General features: G+C 50.4%; 1 protein-coding gene across 2 annotated transcripts in view; it reads right to left on the reverse strand.

The window, feature by feature from the left end:
- Positions 1 to 107: 107 nt before the first annotated feature.
- Positions 108 to 21,910, reverse strand: part of LOC130339922 (probable G-protein coupled receptor 139) — a 55,179-nt gene continuing 33,376 nt past the window's right edge. The window contains exons 1-2 of one of the 2 annotated variants that reach the window (XM_056554104.1): positions 17,902 to 18,114; positions 108 to 1,149 (exon numbers count right to left, since the gene is read on the reverse strand). In XM_056554104.1, coding sequence (XP_056410079.1) covers positions 155 to 1,149; positions 17,902 to 17,977 — 1,071 coding nt within the window. In that variant the 5' untranslated portion in view covers positions 17,978 to 18,114 and the 3' untranslated portion in view covers positions 108 to 154. Of the gene's footprint in view, positions 1,150 to 17,901; positions 18,115 to 21,910 lie in introns of those variants that run through there. The other variant, XM_056554105.1, reaches the window with a different exon arrangement.

Consider the following 21,910-nt stretch of genomic DNA (forward strand, 5'->3'; position numbering starts at 1 on the left):
TCTTCTGTATCTCAGATGCACGCAGTCTGCGTCTTATGAGAGGTCCCTCAAGTCATACGTGTGATGTCCACCTCTTATTTCCTTCCCGTAATGTCAGTTCTTCTGTGTCCGGCGTCTCACTCGGACTCCGTCAGACGCATGTAATGTACATCTCTTATTTCTTTCCCATGACGTGGGTCAGCTGCGTGATATCTTGTATTGTGAATATTTCTGTTGTTTTGGACAGAGGGAAGGACAAAAGAGAATTATGGGAGAGGAAATCAAGGACGGACTTGGCTCCTCTGAAGAGTTCTTCCCTGAATTTGGTGATGGTGAGGGAGTAGATACACACATTACTGAACGAGCTGAAGACAATCAACATGTTACATAACATCCTCACCACGTTCACTGGATGGTAGAAGTCGTAGCGGTTGACCGGCGGATATGTGAACCTTTCCAACACTTTGACCACCATTTTAGGGAGCCAGTGGGCCAGAAAGGAGATGGAAATCATTGCTAAGAGAGTCACTGACTTTTTCCTTCTCGCCACCTCTGGGTCCTCTGTTTGCTTTCCTGTGGATGACTGCTTCAGGCCATGTCGAATTCTGGTGGTGACATGGATGTGCCAGACGGTCAAGCCATTAGTTAAGACTAAGGATACGAGTGGGAAGACTATCCAAACGGTGGTCTGGATGTGGTCATAGACTGACAAGAAAGGTATGGAACTTAGGTTGCGATGTAGAGAGCAAATGTGAAAGGGGGTACCATCCGGTTTGGTGGTTCTGACAGGTACATACATCCAGAAAGTTGGCATGGCCACCAGGAATGCACTTATATACACACCGATGATAACCCACCGAGTGACAGAGGGCTTACAGAACCTGAGCTTCAGCTTCATAAAACATACAATGATATACCGGTCAACAGAGAAGGCCACGGTGAGCCACGTGAGGGAGTAGACACAAGTGAAATAAATCCAGTTACTGACCCCACAGGAGGGCTCCGGCCACCAAAGGGTCAAATCTACATAGAAGTAGAAGATATCCCGGAAAACCGTCACCACAAGGATGAGTAGGAGATTGGCCACCGCCAAGGCCACCAGGTAGTAGATAATGGACTTGGACATGTCCAGGTTCCCCTTCCACAGTACGGCCATGGTCACCAGGCTGGCTGCAATAAGAGAGAAATAGAAATCAGTCACAGTCTCATCGGTTCTATACGGGTCAGGAGCGACACAACATCTACTCATCCATCAACCTGGACTATAACAGATATATACAACCTGGAGTATGACAGATATATATAACCTGGAGTATAACAGATATATACAACCTGGGGTATAACAGATATATACAACCTGGGGTATAACAGATATATACAACCTGGGGTATAACAGTTATATACAACCTGGGGTATAACAGATATATACAACCTGGAGTATAACAGATATATACAACCTGGAGTATAACAGATATATACAACCTGGGGTATAACAGATATATACAACCTGGAGTATAACAGATATATACAACCTGGAGTATAACAGATATATACAACCTGGAGTATAACAGATATATACAACCTGGGGTATAACAGATATATACAACCTGGAATATAACAGATATATACAACCTGGAGTATAACAGATATATACAACCTGGAGTATAACATATATATACAACCTGGAAAATAACATATATATACAACCTGGAGTATAACAGATATATACAACCTGGGGTATAACAGATATATACAACCTGGGGTATAACAGATATATACAACCTGGAGTATAACATATCTACAACCAACCTGGAGTATAACAGATATATACAATATAGGATCACTGTATATATATGGTATGTCGGGCCATCGTAGGTCGGGGGGGTCACTGTATATGTATATGGTATGTCGGGGCCATCGTAGGTCAGGGGTCACTGTATATATATGGTATGTCGGGGCAATCGTAGGTCGGGGGTCACTGTATATATATGGTATGTCAGGGCCATCGTAGGTCGGGGGTCACTGTATATATATATGTTATGTCGGGGCCATCGTAGGTCGGGGGGGTCACTGTATATATATGGTATGTCGGGGCCATCGTAGGTCGGGGGGGTCACTGTATATATATGGTATGTCGGGGCCATCGTAGGTCGAGGGGTCACTGTATATATATGGTATGTCGGGCCATCGTAGGTCAGGGGGTCACTGTATATATATGGTATGTTGGGGCCATCGTAGGTCAGGGGGTCACTGTATATATATGCTATGTCGGGGCCACCGTAGGTTAAGGGGGTCACTGTATATATGGTATGTCGGGGCCATCGTAGGTCAGGGGGTCACTGTATATATATACTATGTCGGGGCCATCGTAGGTCGGGGGGTCACTGTATATATATATGGTATGTCGGGGCCATCGTAGGTCAGGGGGTCACTGTATATATATGGTATGTCGGGGCCATCGTAGGTCGGGGGGTCACTGTATATATATGGTATGTCGGGGCCATCGTAGGTCGGGGGGTCACTGTGTATATATGGTATGTCGGGGGGCCATCGTAGGTCGGGGGGCCACTGTATATATATGGTATGTCGGGGCCATCGTAGGTCGGGGGGTCACTGTATATATATGGTATGTCGGGGCCATCGTAGGTCGAGGGGTCACTGTATATCTGTGATCAGTCTTCTGAATTCCTCTCAGAGGCTGGGGTTGTTTCCCCTGGAATACGATGAGTTCCTCTACCTTGTCATGAGGTCTGCACTGGGATGGCACCCAAACAGATTTCGGGGAATTTGTGAAATCCCTCAATTCCACAAATGATATGAATCTGAGATTAACATAAGATGATACCCAATTGGAATTTTTGAATGTCCTTGTACAAATGAAAGGGGTACTCCGCCCCTAGACATCTTATCCCCTAACCAAAGGATACGGGATAAGATGTCTCAGCATTTGTTTAAAGCGTCGGGTGCAGCGCCGGAGGCTCGTGACGTCACAGCCACACCCCGCTCGTGACGGCCACGCCCCCTCCGGTGGAAAATATATTTTTTTAAATCAATTGGTGGCAGAAAGTTAAACAGATTTGTAAATTACTTCTATTTACGTTCAATAGATTTTTATTGGAGGTTTTAACAATATAACAATAAATGCCAGGCGCAGCTGTCGCAACAAATAGTCAGGTATACAATATAAATTTGTGTTAGAGTATACTTGGCATGGTATATCAAACATAAAACAAACTAAACATAAGTAGAACAAAACCATCTGCCACTTCTATCGGGTCAGTTAGTAACGACCATACCAAAAGATCAGAAAGAGCTACTGTCAGAATGCTATTCATGAGGAGAAACGTGTGTGCGCGATACCTAAGCTCAGAAAAGAAAACCACAACAGGTTTATGTGGTTAAGTAAAAGTAAGGCCACTGGTGCCACGCAGCTAATGGTGTGAAAGGAAGAGGCTTAGAATACTTTATATATCTTTACAAAGTGGAGAAGTGGACCAGAGTTCCCATCTACGAGAAAAGGTATTGAAAAGCCCTGCGCCCATCGCTATAATTTTCTCATAAGAGTACGTAGTGTTGACCTTGGATATTAGCATTTCTAGGGTCGGAGTAACCGACGTCTTCCAATTACATACAATCAAGGTTTTTGCGATTATGCAAATAATACTAAATAGTTCCCTATGGTGGTGAGGAATACAGTGACCCCCCGACCTACGATGGCCCCGGCATATGATGAAATCGACATACGATGCTTTTTTATGTCGGGGCCATCGCATTCAGTGCTATCCGGCAGCGCCAAATGCTTAAGCTACTGCAGGATAGCAGCTTAATGTTCCCCGTGTGGTGCGGTAAGTATTACTTACCCCTCCAAGATGCTCCAGGGTGCCCTCCGGGTCCAGCGCTGGTCTTCCGGTGTCTTCTCGGCCCTCTCCGATGACGTCAATACGCTGCTGCGCACGCCATCCAATAGGAATGGCGTACGCAGCGGCGTAATGACGTCGCTACGCAAGCCCAGTAAGGCCTTGCGGAAGAAAGCAGAGGACCGGAGAAGACAGCAGAGGACCGGAGAAGACCAGGAGAGGACCGGAGAAGACAGCGGAGGACCGGAGAAGACAGCAGAGGACCGGAGAAGACAGAGGAGGACCGGAGAAGACAGCAGAGGACCGGAGAAGACAGCAGAGGACCGGAGAAGACAGAGGAGGACCGGAGAAGACAGCGGAGGACCGGAGAAGACAGCGGAGGACCGGAGAAGACAGCGGAGAGCCCAGCGGAGGCCCGGGGTCACCATCTCGAATGGCAGGGACAGGTGAGTACAGCTTCCTATACTTTACATTGCACGAATCCCTCAACATACGATGGATTCGACAAAAGATGGCTCGTTTGGAACAAATTACCATCGTATGTTGAGGGACCACTGTATAACCTAGGTAAAGAAATAACAAGGTCGGTTGGGGCGACCATATCAGTGGGCATGGGAATACCAAAAGGGGGAAATCACCGGGCAAGTCCAGAGTATATGGTAAAGAGTGCCTGTACAGCCGCAATTTCGCCAACATAAAGGCGAGGATCCAGGATATGCTTTAGCTAATTTGTCCGGGGTGAAATACCATCTAAGTACTGTTTTAAATGCAGATTCCCTGAATGACATACATTAAAATGCTTTGTTAATGCAGTTGAAGGCATCTTGCCAATCAGCTGTGTCAATAATCGTGGACAGATCTTTATCCCATAATCTGAGGGGGTAGCTTTTGACACATCTGTCAGTTTGGGTAAGGATGTTATAACTAGATTTGAGGCCTTTGTGGGAGGGAGAAAGAATTCTCAAAATAGAGTTATCGAAACCTACCTGTGACTGTGTAATAGAGGTTAGGATATGACGTACCCGCAAATATTTATAAAAGTCCGTTTTGGGGATATTACATTTACGCTGCAAGGATTGAAAAGTCATTAAAGAGGTGTCTTTATGGAGCTGTCCTACTGTATTTATACCATTAGCAATCCAGTTATCTAGACAGAGATCCACATTTGTGAATTGTATTAAATAAAGGTAAGGAATCAATGGATCCATGGGGTGGGGCACCTTTTGATTTCAGGAAATGGGACCACAGCTTCAAGGAGGTAAGTATTAATGGGTTAGATATATTAGCAATCTCTAGATTCCACGTGGGAAGGACTAGGAGATCATGGAGGGTGCACTGTGTTATGTAGGCTTGTTCAATGTGTAATCAAGGGAGTGGGGAGTTCAATTCCCACCATCTGTGTTATTATTGTGGAGATGTAGTAGTTTTTAATGTTGGGGGAACTCAAGCCGCCCACGTTAGGAGATTTGGAAAGTAGTGAGGCTGCAATTCTTGGTTTCTTACCCGCCCAGATGAACTCCGAGAGTAACGCTTGGGTCGTGAGAAAGAAAGCTTCAGGGAGAGCTATAGGTAGAGTTCGGAATTTGTAGAGAAGTTTAGGAAGGAGAAACATTTTTAATGCGGCTATTCGGCCCACCCAGAATATCTCGGTTTGAGATAATCTACGAGAGTCCATGGCCAATTCTGAGAGTAGGGATTCAAAATTGGTTCTATACAGCGTCGAGTGTGGGTAGGATAGTTTGACTCCTAGATAATCCAAACCCTGTGTGCGCCAGTCGAAATGGTGTTGGGATTGTAAAGAAGTCGTGTCAGAGGTAGAAACATTTAGGCCTGCGTTTTGGAGTTATTTAAGTGGTAGTATGAGTGCAAACCATACGTGGATATATTTTGAAGGACTGCAGGGAGAGAGAATAAGGGCTGTGCTAGTGTCAGAATAATATCGTCAGTGTAGAGTGAGATAACGTGAGTGGTGTGTTTTATATCAATTCCTGTAATGTGAGTATCTAAATGTATTGCCAGAGCAAGAGGTTCTAGGGAAAGAATATATATGAGGGGGGAAAGGGGGCAGCCCTGTCTAGAGTCGTTTGTGATGGCGAATTCATCGGACAAAGTTCCATTGGCTAGCACTTTGGCTGTAGGGTTTGAGTATAGTGAGGCTATTGCCGAGAAGATCTGACCCTCAAGGCCCAGCCTTCTAAGTACTTCAAGGGCAAAAGACCATTTAAGGCGGTCAAACGCCTTTTCAGCGTCTAGTGCTAGAACCAGTGATGGGATACCATGAAACTCTATATGATGAAAGATATTGAGAAGTCGCCTCGTGTTGTCAGAGGTTTGACGGCCTGCGACAAATCCCGATTGGTCCATTTTAATGAGATGCGGGAGGAAATCAGACAATCTAGTGGCCAATAGTTTGGCAAAAATCTTTAAGTCTTGATTTAAAAGTGATATGGGTCTGTAGTTTTGGGGTAGGTCAGTGGATTTGCCTGGTTTGGGGATGGTAGTTATAAGGGCCTGTAGATTTTCCTTAAGAAGGGAACCTGTTTGTGAAGCGTGTGTGCAAAAGGCAGTTAGATAAGGGGAGAGGAGTGTGGTAAATGTTTTATAATAGCAGCTGGAAAATCCATTCGGGCCCGGGGATTTCCCAGATGGAAGGGAACTGTTACGCCGAGCGCTCCGGGTCCCTGCTCCTCCCCGGAGCGCTCGCGGCGTTCTCCTCTCTGCAGCTCCCCGGTCAGACCCACTGACCGGGAGCGCTGCTCTGTCACTGCCGGCGGGGATGCGATCCGCGTAGCGGGACGCGCCCGCCCGCGGGTTGCATCCCAATCTCCTCACCTGTCCCGTTCCCCGGCTGTCACGTCCCGGCGCGCGCGGTCCCGCCTCTAGGGAGCGCGCGCCGGCTCTCTGTGATTTAAAGGGCCAGTGCGCCATTGATTGGTGCCTGGCCCAATCAGTACCTGCACCTGTGCCTTCCCTATATAAACCCACTTCCCCTTCCTGTCCTGGCCGGATCTTGTTGCCTAGTGCCTAGTGAAAGCGTTTTTGTGTGTGTCCATTTCCAGTGTTCCAGACCTTCTGCCGTTGCCCTTGACTACGAACCTTTGCTGCCTGCCATGACCTTCTGCTACGTTTGACCTCGCCTCTGTCTAGTCTTCCTGTACCACGCCAGTCTCAGCAGTCAGTGAGGTTGGGCCGCTACCGGTGAACACGACCTGGTTGCTACCGCCGCAGCAAGACCATTCCGCTTTGCGACGGGCTCTGGTGAAAACCGGTAGCAACTTAGAACCGGTCCTCCGGTACGGTCCACGCCAATCCCTCTCTGACACAGAGGATCCACCATCAGCCTGCCGAATCCTGACAGTAGATCCGGCCATGGATCCCGCTGAGGTGCCGCTGCCAAGTCTCTCTGACTTAACCACGGTGGTCGCCCAGCAATCCCAACAGATCGCGCAACAAGGACAACAGCTGTCGCAGTTGACCACCATGCTACAGCAGCTTCTGCCTCTACAGCAGCAACCATCTCCTCTTCAGCAAGTTGCCACTTCCAGACTCCGCTTGTCCCTACCTGACAAGGTTGATGGGGATTCTAAGCTGTGCCGTGGGTTCCTGTCCCAATGTTCCCTGCACCTCGAGATGATGTCGGATCTGTTCCCCACAGAACGGTCTAAGGTTGCTTTCGTGGTCAGTCTTTTATCTAGAAAGGCCTTGTCCTGGGCCACACCGCTTTGGGACCGCAACGATCCTTCCACTGCTTCCGTCCAGACCTTCTCCGAAGTACGTAGTGTCTGTGAGGAGCCGGCCCTGGCTTCCTCAGCCGAGACGGCTCTTTTGAATCTCGTCCAAGGGAACTCTTCTGTAGGCGAGTACGGTATCCAGTTCCGCACCCTCGCCTCTGAACTATCCTGGAATAATGAGGCCCTCTTCTCGACCTTCAAGAAAGGCTTATCCAGTCACATCAAAGATGTGCTGGCCGCACGAGAAATTCCTGCCACCCTATCTGAACTTATCCAGTTGGCCACCCGCATTGATATGTGTTTTTCTGAAAGACGCCAGGAGCTCCGCCAGGAAAAGGACCTTGATCTCTGGGTACCTCTCTCCCAGAATCCTCTGCAATCTACTCCTGTGCCTCCCGCCGAGGAGGCTATGCAAGTGGATTGGTCTCGCCTGACCCAAGAAGAGAGGTCTCGTCGCAGAAATTAAAATTTATGCCTGTACTGTGCTAGTACCGAACATTTCCTAGTGGACTGCCCTATTCGTCCTCCGCGTCTGGGAAACGCACACACCCTGTTCACGTGGGAGTGGCGTCTCTTGGTGTGAATTCTGCTTCTCCACGTCTGACTGTACCTGTGTGGATTTCTCCTTCCGCCAACTCCTCCTTCTCAGCAGTGGCCTTCTTGGACTCAGGTTCTGCAGGAAACTTTATTTTGGCCTCTTTCGTTAATAGGTTCAGTATCCCAGTAACCCGTCTCGTCAAACCGCTCTCTATCTCTTCTGTTAACGGAGAAAAATTGGACTGCACTGTGCGCTACCGCACTGAACCCCTGCCCATGAGCATTGGACTTCACCAAGAAAAAATTGAATTTTTCGTTCTGCCTAACTGCACCTCTGAAGTTCTTCTCGGCCTCCCGTGGCTCCAATGTCATGCCCCTACCCTCGACTGGACCACAGGGGAGATCAAAGATTGGGGTCCTTCTTGTCATAAACGATGCCTCACATCTGCTCCCACTTGTCTAACTCCTGAGGTTCCACCTTTACCGGGCCCTCCCAAGGCTTACCAAGACTTTTCTGATGTTTTCTGCAAAAAGCAAGCAGAGATCTTACCTCCTCATAGCCTCCTTCCTGGTACCACTCTGCCCCGTGGCAAGATTCACCCTCTGCCCCCCCTCCCCATTCCCACTTCTTCTGGAGTTCCTGCCATAGATGAAGTAACCCAGGACTTCTCCGTTACCTGGAAAGAGACTCAAGAGTCGCTCCCACTGGCCACGTCTCATATGAAGGGACATGCAGACAAAAAGAGGGGGGAGACCTAAGGGGGGGGTACTGTTATGCCGAGCGTTCCGGGTCCCTGCTCCTCCCCGTTCTCCTCTATGCAGCTCCCTGGTCAGACCCGCTGACCGGGAGCACTGCACTGTCACTGCCGGCGGGGATGCGATCCGCGTAGCGGGACGCGCCCGCCCGCGGGTCGCATCCCAATCTACTTACCAGTCCCGTTCCCCGGCTGTCACGTCCCGGCGCACGTGGCCCCGCTCTCTAGGGCGCACGCGCTGGCTCTCTGTGATTTAAAGGGCCAGTGCGCCATTGATTGGTGCATGGCCCAATCAGTACCTGCATCCCGCTTTGCGGCGGGCTCTGGTGAAAACCAGTAGCAACTTAGAACCGGACCTCCGGTACGGTCCACGCCAATCCCTCACTGACACGGAGGATCCACCACCAGCCTGCCGAATCCTGACAGGAACGCATGATTTTTTTGTATTTCTAGTTCTGTAATGGGTTGGTTAAGATGTGTGAGTTGTTCAGACGTGAGCGATGGGAGATGAAGTGCATCTAGGTAGGATTGAAGTGCAAGATCGGTGTCAGGAAGGGAGGGAACGGATTGGTTTAAGTTATATAGGTTTGCGTAGAAGGTCTGAAAACCATCTGCGATATCTTTAGGCGTGAACAGTTTAGTGCGAGAGGTAGGATGGAGAAGGTAAGGTATGCAAGATTTTAGCCGTCTTTTTTTGAGACGGTGGGACAGAAGTTTCCCCGCTTTATTGTGCTGTGAGTAATACAGGGATTTAGTTTTACGATATGACTTTTCATATGTGGAGAGTAGGAGGCAACGAAGGTCTCTTCTCAATGATAAGATTTCAGCAGTAGTTGATTCTGATGGGCCTTCTAGAGTTTTAAATTGTGTTAATGTAGTGGATATTTGGTGGTCCCTTTGTCTTTTTAATAATAAACTATATTTAATGCAGAATCCCCTTATCACCGCCTTATGGGAGTTCCATAATGTAATCGGGGAGCTGACGGAAGGGGCATTAATAGTAAAACTTTCTGATATGTCCCTGGAGAGTTGCTTGGAATATCTCTTGTGGGACAGAAGAAATTGGCTAATACGCCACTGGTAAGATCCACGTGCGGAGGCCGAATCGGCTATTTTAATGGAAACACTAGCATGATCCGACCATGCAATCGTACCTATGTTAGTAGCTTGCACGAAATTAACAAGATTATGTCCCACAAGAAACATGTCAAGTCTAGAGTAGGAGTTATATGCGGCAGATAAATGAGTATAGTCCCTCTCATCTGGGTGCTGCAATCGCCAAAGGTCATAGAGATCATTCTCCCTGGCTCAGGAAGCTAAACTAGTAGAAGATAGACGGGTGTGCATGGAAGAGTCTAACGCCGGATCCATCACTGCGTTGAAGTCCCCACATAAGACTAAGGATCCCCAATGTTTGTCTTCAAATTTGCGAATCAGGGAGTGAAGGAATCTAAGCTGTCCTGAATTAGGAGCATATGAGGACACTAAACTTAATTTTAGAGAATTGACTGTACAAAAGAGAATGAGATACCTCCCCTTGGGGTCTGACACTACTCCCTCCAATTGAAAGGACACAGAATTTTTTATGCCAATCAATACTCCTCTGGATTTGGAAACGTGGTGGGAATGATAAATATTTGGAAAAGCTGGGTTTTTTAAGCGGAAGGCATCTTTGGCTACCAGATGAGATTCCTGAGCACATATGATGTCACAACCTGAAGAAATAGCCTCTCTCCAGAAGAAAGAGCGTTTATGAGGCCATTAACATTAATACTAACGATATGGATAACCATAGTATAAGCAAGTGTTAGTTAGCAAGTACAACAAAGCATAATAACAATGAGGAAAGAGAGACGCCCCCCAGCCAGCACGTCTCCCCTTTATCTTAAGAGGCAGCACACCTATGTAGCGAAAATTAAGAGCATTGGCAGAAAGGTAAAATACCCAGATAAGGAAAACAATAAAAAAAGAACAACAGGTATGAACAGGTGTGAAACATATGGCTCAGCAGAGATGAGCCAAGGAGAGTGTGGGGTCAGTCCACTCTGTAGCCTACGGCAAACAGGACACGAGAGCAGCTCCTGCAAAATGTCGTAGTAATATATAAGAGGTTTACCGCCGCAGCGTCAGGGGTAACAGTTAAGTCTTGCGAGGGCTGGAACAAGTGCTTCTGTTCCGACGATCAGGTTCCGCATGCAGAGGAGTTTTCCAGGACGTGAGGAGTTGTTCACCTTCTTCCAGGGAGCGAATCACATGCATAGTATCTCCCTTTTTAACTAGAAGGCGGACTGTAAATCCCCAGCGATATGCTACTTTGGCATCCCGTAATGCTAGGGTAATCTGTTGGAGGTTTCTTCTGGCTTGTAGCGTTGTCGCCGAGAGATCAGAGTAGATGGAAACTCTATGGAAAGGTGCCGGGAGACCGTGTTTTTTTCTGGAATACTCCATCACTTTCTCTTTTATTGTGAAAAAGTGAATTCTAGCTAGGATGTCTCTGGGTACAGAGTCATCTAAATTGCGAGGTTTTGGAATTCTATGCGCCCTATCTACTTCTAGTTCATGATCAGAGCATGTAGGCATAGTAGCTTTCAGGAGAGATTTCACATACTTGGGAACGTCTGCAGGTAAAACAGATTCTGGGACTCCCCTTATCTTAATATTAATGCGACGACTCCTATCCTCAAGGTCCGCCACTTTTGCTTTTAGGAGTGTCACATCATCTGTTAAATCATTAGCAGTGTCTATAAGGGTGTTGTGAGACTCTGCAAAGTCTGTGAATTTTTCCTCAACATGCAGAACTCGGTTAGAGAGGTCTGAGACTGCGGAGTTCAGTGGGGTCACCATCATGTGCATGTCAGAGAGGAAGGCTTTATGCAGTATCAGTAGCATTTCTTTTATTGTGGTATCAGTAAGAGACTTGTCTGAGACCGATATTGTGGCCAGTTCATCCACCCCCTGTAAGCTTGTGACAGTACCAGAGCCCTCATCACATACCGTTAGGGAGCTTTCAGGCTTCCTCATCTGGGGTCTCTGCTTGGCTGGGCTATGCAGGGGAGAGTCAGCAGGCAGGCTCCAGGAAGCAGCGGGAGGAGAGCGCTAGGGTAGCGGGAGCTCACTCGTGCTCCGCGCCGATGACAGAGAAGCAGCTAGGGAGCAGGGCATGATGTCTCCCGGCAGTTCCCGACTGTGAAGATCCGGGTCAGAAGTAGAACGGCGAGGCGGCCGCAAGGTAAGACTTGACGAGCTGTCATGCAGCGCAGTCTGAGAGGCCGGAGACGAAGGGCGGTGCTGGCAGGCAGCGCCATCTTGGAGGCTCCGGGGCTCGCAAGAAAAGTAGAACTTAGATAGTTTTTCTTGCTTGGTGGCCTTCCTTCTACGTGCCGGCATGTCGGGAGGGATGTAAGGAAGACACGGGCACACCAGGGGTCGGGTTTTGCGGCAATAAATGCTGGAGTTAGCCGTTAACAGGAGCTGTGGAGACGGAGCTCACTTCTCACGCGTCCATCCACCTCAGCAGCCAGGCCACGCCCCCAATTACTTCTATTTAAAAATATTAATCCTTCCAGTTCTTATCAGCTTCTGTATACTACAGAGGAAGTTGTGTAGTTCTTTCCAGTCTGACCACAGTGCTCTCTGCTGACACCTCTGTCCATGTCAGGAACTGTCCAGAGTAGAAGCAAATCCCCACAGCAAACCTCTCCTGCTCGGGACAGTTCCTGACATGGACAGAGGTGTCAGCAGAGAGCACTGTGGTCAGACTGGTACACAACTTCCTGTAGAGTATACAGCAGCTGATAAGTACTGGAAGGGTTAAGATTTTAATATAGAAGTAGTTTACAAATCTGTAGAACTTTCTGGCACCAGTTGATTTAAAAAAAAAAATAATTGTTTCCCACCGGAGTACCCCTTTAAATGAAAGGCTGGATGACAGTGTTTTTGCATAGAGTAGTTAGATTTTAGAGTTCTTGTTTACATAGACATAGAAACATAGAATGTGTCGGCAGATAAGAACCATTTGGCCCATCTAGTCTGCCCAATAATCTTAATACTATGAATAGTCCCGGGCCCTATCTTATATGAAGGATAGCCTTATGTCTACCCCTATCTTATATGAAGGATAGCCTTATACCTATCCCTATCTTATATGAAGGATAGCCTTATACCTATCCCTATCTTATATGAAGGCTAGCCTTATGCCTATCCCTATCTTATATGAAGGAGCCTTATACCTATCCCTATCTTATATGAAGGATAGCCTTATACCTATCTCTATTTTATATGAAGGATAATCTTATACCTATCTCTATCTTATATGAAGGATAGCCTTATGCCTATCCCTATTGTTACGCCTAGCGCTCCGGGTCCCCGCTCCTCCCCGGAGCGCTCACGGCGTCTTTCTCCCTGCAGCGCCCCGGTCAGTCCCGCTGACCGGGAGCGCCGCACTGTCATGGCCGTTGGGGATGCGATTCGCTCAGCGGGACGCGCCCGCTCGCGAATCGCATCCCAGGTCACTTACCCGTCCCGGTCCCCTGCTGTCATGTGCTGGCGCGCGCGGCTCCGCTCTCTAGGGCGCGCGCGCGCCAGCTCTCTGAGATTTAAAGGGCCAGTGCACCAATGATTGGTGCCTGGCCCAATTAGCTTAATTGGTTCCCACCTGTTCCCTGGATATATCTAGTCTCCTCCCTTGCACTCCCTTGCCGGATCTTGTTGCCTTAGTGCCAGTGAAAGCGTTTAGTGTGTCCAAAGCCTGTGTACCTGAACTTTGCTACCCATCCTGACTACGAACCTTGCCGCCTGCCCCCGACCTTCTGCTACGTCTGACCTTGCTTCTGCCTACTCCCTTGTACCGCGCCCATCTTCAGCAGCCAGAGAGGTGAGCCGTTGCTAGTGGATACGACCTGGTCACTACCGCCGCAGCAAGACCATCCCGCTTTGCGGCGGGCTCTGGTGAAAACCAGTAGTGGCTTAGAACCGGTCCACTAGCACGGTCCACGCCAATCCCTCTCTGGCACAGAGGATCCACTACCTGGAAGCCGAATCGTGACAGTAGATCCGGCCATGGATCCCGCTGAGGTGCCGCTGCCAAGTCTCGCTGACCTTACCACGGTGGTCGCTCAGCAATCGCAGCAGATTGCCCAACAAGGACAGCAGCTGTCGCAGTTGACCGCCACGTTACAGCAACTTCTGCCTCTGCTACAGCAGCAACCATCTCCTCCGCCAGCTCCTGCACCTCCTCCGCAGCGAGTGGCCGCTCCTAGCCTCCGCTTGTCCCTGCCGGACAAATTTGATGGGGACTCCAGACTCTGCCGTGGATTTTTGTCTCAGTGTTCCCTGCATATGGAGATGATGTCGGACTTGTTTCCTTCAGAACGGTCTAAGGTGGCGTTCGTAGTAAGCCTTCTCTCAGGAAAGGCCTTGTCTTGGGCCACACCGCTCTGGGACCGCAATGATCCTGCCACAGCCACAGTCCAGGCCTTCTTCACTGAACTCCGGAGTGTCTTCGAGGAGCCAGCCCGAGCTTCTTCTGCCGAGACTGCCCTGCTGAACCTGGTCCAGGGTAATTCTTCCGTTGGCGAGTATGCCGTACAATTCCGTACTCTTGCTTCAGAATTATCCTGGAATAACGAGGCTCTCTGCGCGACCTTTAAAAAAGGCCTATCCAGTCGCATCAAGGATGTGCTGGCCGCACGAGAGATTCCTGCCAATCTGCAAGAACTCATCCATCTAGCTACCCGCATTGACATGCGTTTTTCTGAGCGACACCAAGAGCTCCGCCAGGAAAAAGACTTAGATCTCTGGGCACCTCTCCCACAGTATCCGTTGCAATCTACGCCTGGGCCTCCCGCCGAGGAGGCCATGCAAGTGGATAAGTCTCGCCTGACCCAGGAAGAGAGGAATCGCCGCAGGGAAGAAAATCTCTGTCTTTACTGTGCCAGTACCGAGCATTTCTTGGTGGATTGCCCTATCCGTCCTCCACGCCTGGGAAACGCACGCACGCACCCAGCTCACGTGGGTGTGGCGTCTCTTGGTTCCAAGTCTGCTCCTCCACGTCTCACGGTACCCGTGCGGATTTCTGCTTCAGCCAGCTCTTCTCTCTCAGCCGTGGCCTGCCTGGACTCTGGAGCTTCTGGAAATTTTATTCGAGAGTCCCTAGTGAATAAATTCCGCATTCCGGTGACCCGTCTTGTCAAGCCACTCCACGTTTCCGCGGTCAACGGAGCCAAGTTGGATTGCACCATACGTTTCCGCACGGAGCCCCTTCTTATGAGCATCGGATCTCATCATGAGAGGATTGAACTTTTGGTCCTCCCCAATTGCACCTCGGAAATTCTCCTTGGACTTCCCTGGCTTCAACTTCATTCCCCTACCCTGGATTGGTCCACTGGGGAGATCAGGAGTTGGGGGTCCTCTTGTTCCAAGAACTGTCTAAAACCGGTTCCCAGTACTCCCTGCCGTGACCCTGTGGTTCCTTCTGTATCCGGTCCCCCTAAGGTCATTAAGGACTCTGCCTGCCACAGGAAATGCCCTTCCCCCCCTCCCAGTCCCGTCAGCCAAGCCTCTGTGCCACCCCATGGCCCCCGTCCTGGTGTCACACTGCCCCATGCCAGGCCTCGCCCTCTGCCCTCCCTCCCCATTCCCACTCCTGCTGTACTGCCTGCCGTTGAGGAAACCCTCCATTCTTTCCAGGTGTCCTCATCCCAGGGGAGGCAGTTACCGGGCAAAGAGAAGGGGAGACCTAAGGGGGGGGGTACTGTTACGCCTAGCGCTCCGGGTCCCCGCTCCTCCCCGGAGCGCTCACGGCGTCTTTCTCCCTGCAGCGCCCCGGTCAGTCCCGCTGACCGGGAGCGCCGCACTGTCATGGCCGTTGGGGATGCGATTCGCTCAGCGGGACGCGCCCGCTCGCGAATCGCATCCCAGGTCACTTACCCGTCCCGGTCCCCTGCTGTCATGTGCTGGCGCGCGCGGCTCCGCTCTCTAGGGCGCGCGCGCGCCAGCTCTCTGAGATTTAAAGGGCCAGTGCACCAATGATTGGTGCCTGGCCCAATTAGCTTAATTGGTTCCCACCTGTTCCCTGGATATATCTAGTCTCCTCCCTTGCACTCCCTTGCCGGATCTTGTTGCCTTAGTGCCAGTGAAAGCGTTTAGTGTGTCCAAAGCCTGTGTACCTGAACTTTGCTACCCATCCTGACTACGAACCTTGCCGCCTGCCCCCGACCTTCTGCTACGTCTGACCTTGCTTCTGCCTACTCCCTTGTACCGCGCCCATCTTCAGCAGCCAGAGAGGTGAGCCGTTGCTAGTGGATACGACCTGGTCACTACCGCCGCAGCAAGACCATCCCGCTTTGCGGCGGGCTCTGGTGAAAACCAGTAGTGGCTTAGAACCGGTCCACTAGCACGGTCCACGCCAATCCCTCTCTGGCACAGAGGATCCACTACCTGGAAGCCGAATCGTGACACCTATCTTATATGAAGGATAGCCTTATGCCTATCCCTATCTTATATGAAGGCTAGCCTTATGCCTATCCCTATCTTATATGAAGGAGCCTTATACCTATCCCTATCTTATATGAAGGATAGCCTTATACCTATCTCTATTTTATATGAAGGATAATCTTATACCTATCTCTATCTTATATGAAGGATAGCCTTATGCCTATCCCTATCTTATATGAAGGATAGCCTTATGCCTATCCCTATCTTATATGAAGGATAGCCTTATACCTATCTCTATCTTATATAAAGGATAGCCTTATGCCTATCCCTATCTTATATGAAGGATAGCCTTATACCTATCTCTATCTTATATGAAGGATAGCCTTATACCTATCTCTATCTTATATGAAGGATAGCCTTATGCCTATCCCTATCTTATATGAAGGATAGCCTTATGCATATCCCTATCTTATATGAAGGATAGCCTTATGCCTATCCCTATCTTATATGAAGGATAGCCTTATACCTATCTCTATCTTATATAAAGGATAGCCTTATGCCTATCCCTATCTTATATGAAGGATAGCCTTATGCCTATCCCTATCTTATATGAAGGATAGCCTTATGCCTATCCCTATCTTATATGAAGGCTAGCCTTATACCTATCTCTATCTTATATGAAGGATAGCCTTATACCTATCCCTATCTTATATGAAGGATAGCCTTATACCTATCCCTATCTTATATGAAGGATAGCCTTATGCTTATCCCATGCATGTTTAAACTCCTTCACTGTATTTGCAGCGACCACTTCTGCAGGAAGGCTATTCCATGCATCCACTACTCTCTCAGCAAAGTAATACTTCCTGATATTACTGCAGAAACCTTTCCCCTCTAATTTAAAACTATGTCCTCTGTATAACACTATGTCCTCCTGTGGTAGTTTTTCTTCTTTTAAATATGTTCTCCTCCTTTCCCGTGTTGATTCCCTTTCTGTATATAAAGTCTCTATCATATCCCTCAGTCTCTTCTTTCTTCTATACATGATCAGGTCCTGTAACCTTTCCTGGTAAGTTTTATCCTCCATGTACTAGTTTAGTATCTTCTCTGAACTCTCTCTAGAGTATCTATATCCTTCTGGAGATACGGCCTCCAGTACTGCGCACAATACTCCAATTGAGGTCTCACCAGTGTTCTGTACAGCGGCATGAGCACTTCTCTTTACTGCTTATACCTCTCCATATACACCCATGAGCACTTCTCTCTACTGCTTATACCTCTCCCTATACATCCAAGCATTCTGCTAGCGTTTCCTGCTGCTCTATTTGTTTTTAATCTGCACTTACTCTTGTCTGCTAAGTATCCACCCCTTCTGACCTACCTCACTCAGATAACAGTCTTAAGTAAGTGCCGGTGGTCTGAAGAAGCGTGTTCACCTCAAGCGCAGCAGCTGTCACCCGTTTGCTTGTCAGAATAACGTGTATGTCCATATGAAGCACCATGCACCTTGTGTTTTGTACTAAATAAACCGCCTTACATCACATTGACACAGTGAGTGCGTTCCTGCTTTCTTGCTCTTCATTATAAAGATAAAGAACATTGACTCACCGGGCATCCCGAACACACACATGATGGGGTAGAAGAGCTTCTGCGCGGTCCGGATCCACGGCTCCTCACTCGACATTTTGCTTATTTCCTCTAAATGCTTCGATATCAAAGACAAAAATCTCCCCCACTACCTCCTAATATTCTTCAACCTCAAAGAGCGACCACAGGACACAGCCCCGACCACAGGACAATCCCCCGACCACAGGACACAGCCCCGACCACAGGACACAGCCTCGACCACAGGACACAGCTCCAACCACAGCACAATCCCCCGACCACAGGACAATCCCCCGACTACAGGACACAGCCCTGACCACAGGACAATCCCCCGACCACAGGACAATCCCCCGACCACAGGACAATCCCCCGACTACAGGACACAGCCCAGACCACAGGACAATCCCCCGACCACAGGACACAGCCCCGACCACAGGACAATCCCCCGACCACAGGACAATCCCCCGACCACAGGACAATCCCCCGACCACAGGACAATCCCCCGACCACAGGACAATCCCCCGACTACAGGACACAGCCCCGACCACAGGACACAGCTCCAACCACAGCACAATCCCCCGACCACAGGACAATCCCCCGACTACAGGACACAGCCCTGACCACAGGACAATCCCCCGACCACAGGACACAGCCCCGACCACAGGACAATCCCCCGACCACAGGACAATCCCCCGACTACAGGACACAGCCCTGACCACAGGACACAGCCCCGACCACAGGACAATCCCCCGACCACAGGACACAGCCCCGACCACAGGACAATCCCCCGACCACAGGACACAGCCCCGACCACAGGACAATCCCCTGACCACAGGACAATCCCCCGACTACAGGACAATCCCCCGACTACAGGACACAGCCCCGACCACAGGACAATCCCCCGACCACAGGACACAGCCCCGACCACAGGACAATCCCCTGACCACAGGACAATCCCCCGACTACAGGACAATCCCCCGACTACAGGACACAGCCCCGACCACAGGACAATCCCCTGACCACAGGACAACCCCCCGACTACAGGACACAGCCCCGACCACAGGACACAGCCCAGACCACAGGACACAGCCCCGACCACAAGACACAGCTTCGACTACAGGACACAGCCCCGACCACAGGACACAGCCCCGACCACAGGACAATCCCCTGACCACAGGACAATCCCCCGACCACAGGACACAGCCCCGACCACAGGACACAGCCCCGACCACAGGACAATCCCCTGACCACAGGACAATCCCCCGACTACAGGACACAGCCCCGACCACAGGACACAGCCCCAACCACAGGACACAGCCCCGACAACAGGACACAGCCCCGACCACAGGACACAGCCCTGACTACAGGACACAGCCCCGACCACAGGACACAGCCCCGACCACAGGACAATCCCCTGACCACAGGAAACAGCCCCGACCACAGTACACAGCCCCTACCACAGGACACAGCCCCAACCACAGGACACAGCCCCGACAACAGGACAATCCCCCGACCACAGGACACAGCCCTGACAACAGGACACAGCCCCGACTACAGGACACAGCCCCGACCACAGGACACAGCCCTGACAACAGGACACAGCCCCAACTACAGGACACAGCCCCGACACACAGGACAATCCCCCGACTACAGGACACAGCTCCGACTACAGGACACAGCCCCGACCACAAGACACAGCCCCGACCACAGGACACAGCCCCGACCACAGGACAATCCCCTGACCACAGGACAATGCCCGACCACAGGACACAGCCCCGACTACAGGACAATGACCCGACCACAGGACACAGCTCCGACCACAGGACACAGCCCCGACCACAGGACAATGCCCCGACCACAGGACACAGCTCCGAGCACAGGACACAGCCCCGACCACAGGACGCAGCCCCGACCACAGGACACAGCCCCGACTACAGGATAATGACCCGACCACAGGACAAAGCTCCAACCACAGGACACAGCCCCGACCACAGGACACAGCCCGACCACAAGACAGAGCCCCGACCACAGGACACAGCCCCGACTACAGGACACAGCTCCGACCACAGGACACAGCCCCGACTACAGGACACAGCCCCGACCACAGGACACAGCCCTGACCACAGGACACAGCCCCGACCACAGGACACAGCCCTGACGACAGGACACAGCCCCGACTACAGGACACAGCCCAGACTACAGGTCACAGCCCCGACTACAGGACACAACCCCGACCACAGGACACAGCCCCGACCACAGGACACAGCTCCGACCACAGAACAATCCCCCGACCACAGGACACAGCCCAGACTACAGGACACAGCCCAGACCACAGGACACAGTCCCGAACCCAGGACACAGTCCCGACCACAGGACACAGCCCCGACCACAGGACACTGTCCCGACCACAGGACACAGCCCTGACTACAGGACACAGCCTTGACCACGGGACACAGCCCTGACTACAGGACACAGCCTTCACTATGCCGAAAAACACAGGAACCAAGAACCTCCCCACTCCAACTACCACCCCCAACACAAACTGCTTCTCTCCCCCACAACTAGTCCTCAGTCATGTGGACCCTCTCCACCTATACCCCCCAATACGCACACACTGGTTTTATGCTACAACTGCCCCTCACGTCCCCAAATACTTCTGCCTTCTGATCTAAACCCAACAAGTGCCCAAACACAACGTCTCCTCCAACATTTGCTCCTCTCACAATACCGATTATCATTGGGCACTTTCCTCTACTCCACTACAGCTTCCAAGATGCACCACTACTGCCTCTGACAAACATTTTACACCAGTAACTACCCCCCCCCCCACACACACACACACACAATTATCGCTAGTTAAATCCCCCTCTATTGATGTGCCCCTTCCTCTACTCTACTGCTCTCCAGTTATTGCCCCCATTATATCATGCTCATCCCCCATCATGTCTCCCTTCCTCATCCTTGCTCCTGCCTTTATTCATGTCCTTTATACCCCCAGCCAGGATTGGCTGCCCCGGTGCAGGGTCCGCCGGGTACATTTTACTCATCATGTTCAGTGACAGGATACGCCTCCCGCGGGGCTCATTCACATACTGACGGTGAGCGCACATCCCAACACAGAACGTCATTACCTCAAGGCACCTGGGCTCTCAGGCTCAAACACCATGTGAGACTGTCAGCGGTCTAATCAGCTGAGACCCCCGGAGACACCCCACCTGAGCTCTCTTACCTCTATGCTGTAGGAAATACTGTTGCAACAGACCTAAAATAATCCATAAATGCCGCAAAATAATGGGGAACCTTACCAGATCTACCAGGTTAGTACTGACCAAAAGTGTCCAAGGAAGGACAAGCGGAGACAGGGTCATGGGGGCCCAAGGCTCATTAAGATGTGGGGGGTGAAGGCTAGCTCATCAGATCCCACAGAACAGCTGCTGTAGAGCAAACTGCTGAAAAATGTCTTGCTATGATAGAAAGCAGTCAGATTACACAGTAATCACAGCTGTGTATGGGGCCCCACAGACGGTGACCACACAGAGAATTTATGGGGCCCCGCAGACGGTCAGATCACACAGGGCATTTATGGGGCCCCGCAGATGGTCAGATCACACAGAGCATGTATAGGGCCCCACAGATGGTCAGATCAGACGGGGCATGCTGGTCAGATTACACAGGGCATTTATGGGGCCCCGCAGATGGTCAGATTACACAGGGCATGTATGGGGCCCCACAGATCAGTGAAAGCCCATGTGACCCCTGTCCACCTTTGAAAGTGTCTACAATGGACACATGAGCATCAGAATGTGGGGCATGGAGAAAGGCTTGGTCTGATGGATGACATTCTTCATCAGGGCTCACATCACACGGCTATGGGGTCACATCTCAAGGGACACATCACAGGTCTATGGTGTCCAGGCCATAGGTATTAGAGCATGAGGGGGAACAAGACAATATTAGGCGTGTGTATTATGGTTTGGCTGATCGCTCTACATTTTTGGTCACTGCTCTTATA

The sequence above is a fragment of the Hyla sarda genome, unplaced genomic scaffold (assembly GCF_029499605.1).
Source record: "Hyla sarda isolate aHylSar1 unplaced genomic scaffold, aHylSar1.hap1 scaffold_558, whole genome shotgun sequence".
In the NCBI taxonomy this organism is placed as follows: domain Eukaryota; kingdom Metazoa; phylum Chordata; class Amphibia; order Anura; family Hylidae; genus Hyla; species Hyla sarda.